The sequence below is a fragment of the Motacilla alba genome, chromosome 5 (assembly GCF_015832195.1).
Source record: "Motacilla alba alba isolate MOTALB_02 chromosome 5, Motacilla_alba_V1.0_pri, whole genome shotgun sequence".
NCBI classification, from domain to species: domain Eukaryota; kingdom Metazoa; phylum Chordata; class Aves; order Passeriformes; family Motacillidae; genus Motacilla; species Motacilla alba.
In genome coordinates this window covers 62350875-62359363 of record NC_052020.1, presented here as the reverse complement: position 1 = coordinate 62359363, position 8489 = coordinate 62350875, and the positions used below count along the sequence as shown (strand labels likewise).

The 8489-nt window shown below is 44.1% G+C and overlaps 1 protein-coding gene across 3 annotated transcripts; it reads right to left on the bottom strand.

Moving 5' to 3' along the window:
* Window positions 1-2870: 2870 nt before the first annotated feature.
* Window positions 2871-5331, bottom strand: LOC119702132. Of its 3 annotated transcripts, XR_005257259.1 has the most exons (4): window positions 4996-5312; window positions 4684-4739; window positions 3968-4113; window positions 2871-3485 (listed from the first exon to the last, which is right to left on the bottom strand). XR_005257259.1 is itself a non-coding variant. In XM_038139663.1 (3 exons), exons 1-3 carry the CDS (start codon window positions 5284-5286, stop codon window positions 3378-3380), a joined length of 735 nt encoding a protein of 244 aa, XP_037995591.1. In that variant the 5' UTR covers window positions 5287-5331; the 3' UTR covers window positions 2871-3377. The 3 variants fall into 3 exon arrangements, 1 of the variants encoding a protein (XP_037995591.1); XR_005257258.1 differs by lacking the exon at window positions 4684-4739 and having other exon boundaries at window positions 4996-5291; XM_038139663.1 differs by lacking the exon at window positions 4684-4739 and having other exon boundaries at window positions 4806-5331.
* Between the last annotated feature and the right edge of the window lie 3158 nt (window positions 5332-8489).

Sequence of the window (8489 nt, the reverse complement as noted above, 5' to 3'; positions counted from 1 at the left end):
GGCGCCGGTGTTCCGTGCGGGCAGTCCAGTAGACGGACCGCGGTCCTCCGATTTGCGCGCCTTTTTTGCCGCCATCTTGAGAAGGTCAAACCAGTCCGCGACACGCCACACTCAACAGGGCGGCGGGGAGGGGACCTCGGCAGGGAGATAGGCGTTTAGCGCCAATGCCTGTCACCAACCCGCCGAAATACGCCCGTCCGCGGCGCCGCTGAGCCCACAGCCCGTCTCCAAGCTACCCGAAGCGCCACAGAAAATCCCGCTCGCGCCGCGCCGGCGCCGGTGTTCCGTTCCGGCAGTCCAGTAGACGGACCGCGGTCCTCCGATTTGCGCGCCTTTTTTGCCGCCATCTTGAGAAGGTCAAACCAGTCCGCGACACGCCACACTCAACAGGGCGGCGGGGAGGGGACCTCGGCAGGGAGATAGGCGTTTAGCGCCAATGCCTGTCACAAACCCGCCGAAATACGCCCGCCCGCGGCGCCGCTGAGCCCACAGCCCGTCTCCAAGGTACCCGAAGCGCCACAGAAAATCCCGCTCGCGCCGCGCCGGCGCCGGTGTTCCGTTCCGGCAGTCCAGTAGACGGACCGCGGTCCTCCGATTTGCGCGCCTTTTTTGCCGCCATCTTGAGAAGGTCAAGCCCGTCCGCGACACGCCGCGCCCGCCCTGCCGCCCGCCGCCGCACACAGGCGTGCCCGCCGAGCGCCGCTCGGCCGCCGAGCGCCGCTCGCCTGCACTACCGCGCTCTGCCCACAGGGTGGCAGCACCGCCGCCCGCCCCACCCCACGCCGCGGCGCTGCCGCCGGGGAAGGCGGCAAAAACCGGCAGCTGCCACCGCAACGGGAGCCGCCCCCGGCAAAAAAACCCTCCAGAATCAATGCCCCCCCGACAACGCGAAAGGAGAAAAAGAAAAAAAAAAACAAAAACAAAACCCTGCCTCTACCCAAATGAAAGCCAAAAAGAACCCCTTTCTTTTCAACTGCATTTAAGTTTGAAAAAACGCCATATTTTTATATTTACATTCCCATTTCCATTTAAAATGTCTATTGATGTGTAGTGCTATCTGTATTCTATATTACATCTCTTCCTATCCCTTCTATTTATCTATATTTTATATTTCTGGAAATATTTTTTAAATCGTGATTATATGTCTCTCTATGTAGAACTGTGTAACACTATCAAGATCTGTATTATTTAAAATAAAATAATTAAAATAATCAATTAAAATAAAAAACCCCGCCTCAAACCAAATAAAAAGCAACCCCCCCCCCCCCCTTGATTTAAACCATATTTTTTAGAGTATTACATTCAAGGTATTACTTGTAGTATAGTGGAAATTTTTTAGGCTATTACATTTTTCATAATTATATATTCATATTTCCATTTATATTTTTTATTTATTATGTAGATTATACATGTTATATAAAATACCTTTTAATATATTTTTATATATACATAAATATATATACATATATATGTACATACTATTCTTAGATAACTCTCTTACTTCTATTAATTCATAGGTAATATTTATAGATGTCATTATAGATATATTTGGATCTTTGGATTTCTATTTTTAGATTATTTCTATTTCTGTTACTGAGTAAAAAACCTGCCTATCAACTAATAAAAACCAAAAAAACGCCCCGTTTATTTTAAACTGTATGTCATTATTTTTATATTTACGATCTATAGTTAGATATTTTTGCGTATATAGAATAGACTGTGTTTTGTATATGTTATACCAGGTTACAAGAACATACTATATATTACAGTTTGATTTGTTTCGATTCTTATGTTTACCCTTATAATGTGATCTTTTTAAATGGATATTTCTTTCTATTTTAAACTAGATATCGAACCCCATAAATTCACTAACCTAACACATCAGAACCACAAAAATGCTGCACCCTCCTCGGCACCGCCACGCGCTCACATCCCAGCACAACACAGAAAAACAGAGCCCGCTCCTGTTGCCAACAGAGCGGAGATCCCACAAGGCTTCCCCCGATTAGAAACTCAAGCAAACCCATCTATAAAGAAATGTAAAAATCCCATTAGAGCTAGCCCAAAACCTCCGTGCTTCCTCATCATAAACTTCCTCCTCAACCAATTCCTCAGAAACCCAAAAAACTCCAATACACATCCAAAAGGAAAGAACTGCTAAGAAAAACAAAAACCTGTACAAAATAAATCAAACCAGCTCCCTAAACTCCAGACTGTACAACTGACCCTAAACATTACTAAAAAGACCCCCGAAGCTCTACCTTTATGCTAACTCACAAGTAATGAACAATAATCTGTAGAAATAATTTTAAATTTAAAAAAAAACTAATGAAAATCATAAAAAAAATTCTAAGCTATTAAAATGTCAAAAAATATCACTGCTAAAATTTTAAAAAAATATATACTGCCTATAAACACCCACCATATAAATGCTCCTGTCCCCAAAAAGAAAACTAAACCCCCCCCCCCCCCCCCCCCCCCAACACCGGCTGCACACAACATGAAGCAAGACAATTAATTCTAAAAACCACCTTAAGCCACTACGTAAAAAAACCTTTCAAAAATTAAAAACTGCAGGTAACAAAAGCCATCCAATCACTTAAACACCCAAAACTCCAGCAGCCGAGCTGCCCCTACCAAATCTCTGTGTTTATACCTACGATAAACAAAGCCAAAATCCCAGCAATACATCTCAGAAGTCTATTAAAGAAACCTGTTGAAATTAATTCTGCCTCAAATACAAACCAAGCCATCCACAGAGTTATCTTCACTCAAAAAACAAATGACACAGAGTTAACAACACCAAAAAAGAAGACAACACACCGTACACCACCAAAGAGTATCACGTTGAAGGAAAAAAAAATAAATTATTTGGCTTTTTTTCAAACTAACTTCTTTTATTAGCTAGAACTAAAGCTTTCAAAACTCCATACGTATCGCAAGCAACGTGCAGTTCTGGTTTCTCCCCGTACCCTCTTTGTACAAAGGGCCTGGGCACAGCACAGGGCCGGGATTCAATGGAATGAATGCATCCCCCACGACCTTTCAAAGAGCTCCGGCACCGCGGCTCGCAGATCCGGACTGCCGTGCTCAGCTACCCTCACGGCCACGTTCAAGCACAATCCACCAGATTGCTCAGAGAATTCCCACTAAAACTCAGCTATAATCACTGAGCAGAAAGTCCTTTGGGGTGCTGCTCCATCTCTCAGCTGCTCCGGGCAGAGGGAAGACGGCTTCTCGTCACGCACGGCAGCAGCAGCGATGGATCCTGGAGGTGGGGGGGGGGAGGGTTGGGGTTTTTTTGTGGATGTAAAAAAAAAGGGTAATGAAATTAAACCAGGTCTGATATAAATGTCTTGAAGCGCCATTCGAGCTTCTTAAACCCAAGAAAACCGTTCCGATTCCTGAGTCCGGTCTTCCGCTGCCTCCTCGCTCTTTGCGCTCGCAGCCCGTTGCAGGAAGCTCTGCAGCCTTTCTTCCCCATCCTGTGTTAGAGAGGGGACAGCTATTAGGGGCACGCACACGCACAAACGGTCTTCAAAAAGATCAAATGCCTGCAGTAAAAATTACATAAGTAATATCCTCTCTCAAACTGTTCAAGAAAAGGGAAACTGGAGGTTTAATGTCCCTCTGAGGGATATGGGATAAAATCTTCCCCCTGAGTGTGCACACAGTAATAAAATACTGATTTTTTGGACCAAACGAGGTAGGTCTGTATGAGACCTACAGCTCAGGGGGCTTTCACGGCTCCCGGCGATGAGGACTGAGCACAGAAGAAAGTTAAAGATGAAGTGTTAGTCCCCTGAATTATTGCCCTGATGTAGGGGTTTTTTTTGGTTTGGTTTTTGTTTTTTTTTTGTTTGTTTGTTTGTTTTTTTTGGTTTTTTTGTTTGTTTGTTTTTTTTTTTTTTGGTTTTTTGGGGTTTTTTTGGTGTTTTTTTTTTTTTTCCCCTGCTAAGAGACATACCAGCTTCTTCCCTTTGTTTCTGGGTTTCCAAGTCACCCTGTAATTCGTAACCTGCACCAAGCTGACACGGCTAAGTGAGGAATCCGGCTGCTGTGCTCCAAGCCACGTGTCCCTGGCGTGACGGGAAGTCAGGAGTACAGAAACAGCTGTGGGAAGAAAGGTGAGAGGAAGATCAGAACAGATATGCTCCTAGTTCCCCACAGCTCAAGTGGAGCTGGCTTTTAAATAGCACACATAAACTTAAATTAGCAACAAGCAAAAAAAAATATTCCTAACACAATAAACCCCAAAAGGCCTCAAACTACCAAAATAAAAATACCACCTAGTAAGAAACGTGAAGGCAAAAAAGAAACGTAACCAGAAACACTATCTCCCAAAGGATCCGTAACAATCAAACATATGCTCCGATCAAACAATCCAAAGAAATAAAAGCCCTGTAAGATAAGAAACAAGAATGCGACTATAAAGATTAAAAACCCCTAAGTAACTGCACGACACTACCTCGAACCCACCGAAACAAACGCTGCATACTCAAGCTAACAAAAGGCACCACCACAGAATCCAAAACCTGACTTCTACTTCATGCTACGACCCATAAAACCCACGGTAAACCCTAGAAAACGTCTAGCGGGGGGGGAAGGGGGGGGGGGGAAGGGGAATTAAAAAAAAAAAAAAAAAAAAAATCCGACCACAAAACTGAATTCAAAACAACCTACTCATCAACACCTGAGCCGAGAACCATAACATTCAAGAAGTGCAGCACATCCACCAGCTGCAAACAAAACAAAACGATACAATAAATTCCTAAAAGCCGCGTCAAAAGCAGGACATCAAAGACCTTTCCAAAATCGCTCCCCGCGCTCCCGGCGCCGGACGGAGCGCGGCTCCCGGCAGGAAAGCGGCTCCTCCGGCGGCTCCTCCGGCGGCTCCTCGGGCGCGCAGGGGCGGCGCCGCGCCGGGAGAGCCCCGGCCACTGCGCCCTGCCCGGCAGGAGCCGGCCGGCCCCTCATGGTGCTCGCGGCTCCCACCTGGGTCGGCTCTCGGCGTGAAGTCGTTTCATTTCGGCTTTTGGTCTGAACCGGTCTCGTTTCGGCTCCTGGGCTGAAGCGGGCTCGGTTCGGCGAAAGTCGGGGACGATCGGCTTTGAGGGGAAACTCGGCTGCGCGCGGCCACCCGGGGCTCCCGCCGGCTCTCGGGCTGCACTCGGCTGCACTCGGCTGCACTCGGCTGCACTCGGCAGCACTCGGCTGCACTCGGCTCTCCGGCCGCGCTCGGCAATCATTGGCCAAGCTGCAGTGTCCCGCCCTTTCTGCCGCCATCTTGAGAAGGTCAAGCCCGTCCGCGACACGCCGCGCCCGCCCTGCCGCCCGCCGCCGCACACAGGCGTGCCCGCCGAGCGCCGCTCGGCCGCCGAGCGCCGCTCGCCTGCACTACCGCGCTCTGCCCACAGGGCGGCAGCACCGCCGCCCGCCCCACCCCACGCCGCGGCGCTGCCGCCGGGGAAGGCGGCAAAAACCGGCAGCTGCCACCGCAACGGGAGCCGCCCCCGGCAAAAAAACCCTCCAGAATAAACGCCAGAAAAACTGCCTCGAACCCAACAACAACCAAAAAAGCTCCCTTTTTTTAAAACCAAAGTAAAATATATTTAAAATTTATCTTTTTCCTATTTAGATTCAAACGCATATTTATAGCAGACACTGAGGTGTTATATAATTCATATTCTATATTACATCTATTCCTATTACTTACATATATTTATATTTTGTAGTTTTAAAAATATCTATTTTTATTGATTGTATATTTCTATATTTCTATTTATATTTTAAAAATACTTTTAAAAATAATAACCCCATCTCTAACCAAATAAAGACCAGAAAAAGCATTCTTTTAAACTATATTGAAATATTTTTATATTAATACTTTGCATAGGTATATTCACATATCTATTTAGAGTCTCTATTGATGTACTATTCTTTTAATTATATATAATGTATATCATAATCTAATAATATAGATAAATGATTATACTATATATCACAACTACTGCTACAACTTTTTTTCTTATATATTTAATTTTTACATAAATCTTTATGTGTTTATTATAAATTTCTATACTTAGAGTTCTACCTTTATATTATTTGTATTTATAATCTCTTAAGCAAAAACCCTGTCTATTGCCAAGAAGAAACATAACCCCCTCTTTATATAAACCATTTGAAAATACTTTGATATATTTATTTCTAATTTGTTATATATTATATGATAATGTACTGATGTGCAAAATATATATTTTATATATATTCCAATAATAGACTATAATAGGATATATAAAATATTACTTGTATTATGCATTGTATCCATTTATATTATTTTATATTTCTGAATATTTTTATATAAGTCTGCATGTATTTGTATAACATTTCTATATTTATATTTTGTATGGGTTTTTTATATTTGTAATCTATATTTATATTTATTTCTATAAACATATAAAATACTCTATATTAAACAATATAATACCTTATTGTAATATATGATTTATGTTACATGTTTTATTTTTAAGATTTAAAATTTTATATTTAAAATTTAAGTTTTAATTTAAAAACTTAATTAGACTTAAAACTTAATATAGACTTAAAATTTAAGTCTATATTTAAAATTTAAGTTTTTCATTCCCATTTCTATATATATTTCTTTTGTTTAATTATAGATATAGATATAGATCTAAAACCCAATTCCTAAATAAAATGACCAAAAAAAGCATCAAATTCCCAGGAATATCCTCCAAAAACATCAAAAGAGCTCCACCAGCCAACCAACTGCCAGCATAAAAACGCCACACTATTCTCTTTTCACTAACAATTCTCATCATATCACAAAAATGGAACACAAGTAAAAACCAACCCTTATAGAAACAAACACAGCAAGTCCCCAAAACTACTAAAAAAAAAAAAATCAAACCAACTTACTAAACTCCAAACCATACCACTGACCCTGAACGTGACTAAAAAAATAATCAAAACTCTACCTCTACACTAACTCAAAGAACAACCAATGCTCTAGAACAATAACTACAAAACCACTAAGTAATTAACGACATGAAAAAAAATCTCAACCACTAAAAACTAAGAAAATAACTACCCAAATAAAAACACACCTAAAAAGATTCACCATATAAATACCCATATTCCAAAAAAAAACCACAACAACCTAATATAGTGCAACCAAATACATCAACGGATAAAAAAAAAATCAAAACCAAATAAACTTAAAAACAAAAATAGTATTTATAACACAATAAACCCCAAAATGCCTCAAACTATCAAAATAAAAAAATAGCACCTAGAAATAAACAAGAAGCCTAAATATAAATGTAGTCATAAACAATAACTCCCAAATGATCCGTAACGATCAAACATACGCTTCGATCAAACAATCCAAAGAAATAAAAGCCCTGTAAGATAAGAAACAAGAATGCGACTATAAAGATTAAAAACCCCTCACCAAGTAACTACACGACACTACCTCGAACCCACCGAAACAAACGCTGCATACTCAAGCTAACAAAAGGCACCACCACAGAATCCAAAACCTAACTTCTACTTCATGCTACGACCCATAAAACCCACGGTAAACCCTAGAAAACGGAATAGCCATGGGGGAAAAAAAAAAAATCCGACCACAAAACTGAATTCAAAACAACCTACTCATCAACACCTGACCCGAGAACCATAACATTCGAGAAGTGCAGCGCATCCCGTACCATCCACCAGCTGCAAACAAATCAAAACGATACAATAAATTCCTAAAAGCCGCGTCAAAAGCAGGACATCAAAGACCTTTCCAAAATCGCTCCCCGCGCTCCCGGCGCCGGACGGAGCGCGGCTCCCGGCAGGAAAGCGGCTCCTCCGGCGGCTCCTCCGGCGGCTCCTCGGGCGCGCAGGGGCGGCGCCGCGCCGGGAGAGCCCCGGCTGCTCCCCCCTGCCCGGCGGGGCCGGCACCGGGCCCAGGGAGCCCCGGCGGCGCCCGAGCCCCGCGCCCGGAGCGGACAGAGCGACCGGCACCGGCCGGGACCAGCGCAGCGCCCGCGCCGCCTCTCCCGCCCGCCGGCCCGGCAAAGCCCCCCTCGGCTCCGCACGGCTCCGCACGGCTCGCACCGGCGCGGCCCGGGCAGTCCCGCGGCAGCCCGGCCGCCCCAAATTTCCCTCCGCCTCAGCAGCTCCCCGGGCGGTGCCAGCCGGGCTCCCGCGCGGGAACGTTTGGGGCCGGGACACCGGCAGGAGAAGCGCCCTGGAATGCAGCGGCACAGCCCGACTTCAACCCTGCAAACGCTGCGAGAGCTGGAGGCTCCTGCAGTTGAACCCCCGAAACTAACTCAACAGAGGTGCTCACCTCATTTCAACAAGGGCAAATAAATGCCTTCACCGCTTCAATTTCATCCGCTACAATACCAGAAAAGGGATTTTCCTCAAATTACGGTAAAAGGGTTATTTTGACCTCAATTCAAACCCTTTAAAAGGAG

Excerpts from the sequence above, each read along its gene's own strand:
- LOC119702132 (XM_038139663.1), bottom strand. The coding sequence starts at position 5,286 with ATGGCGGCAGAAAGGGCGGGACACTGCAGCTTGGCCAATGATTGCCGA. Across the intron at positions 4,114-4,805 it reads CGGGGAGCGATTTTGGAAAG|CTGTTTCTGTACTCCTGACT; the intron begins GTCTTTGATGTC and ends TTCTTCCCACAG. Across the intron at positions 3,486-3,967 it reads GAAACAAAGGGAAGAAGCTG|GATGGGGAAGAAAGGCTGCA; the intron begins GTATGTCTCTTA and ends TCTCTAACACAG.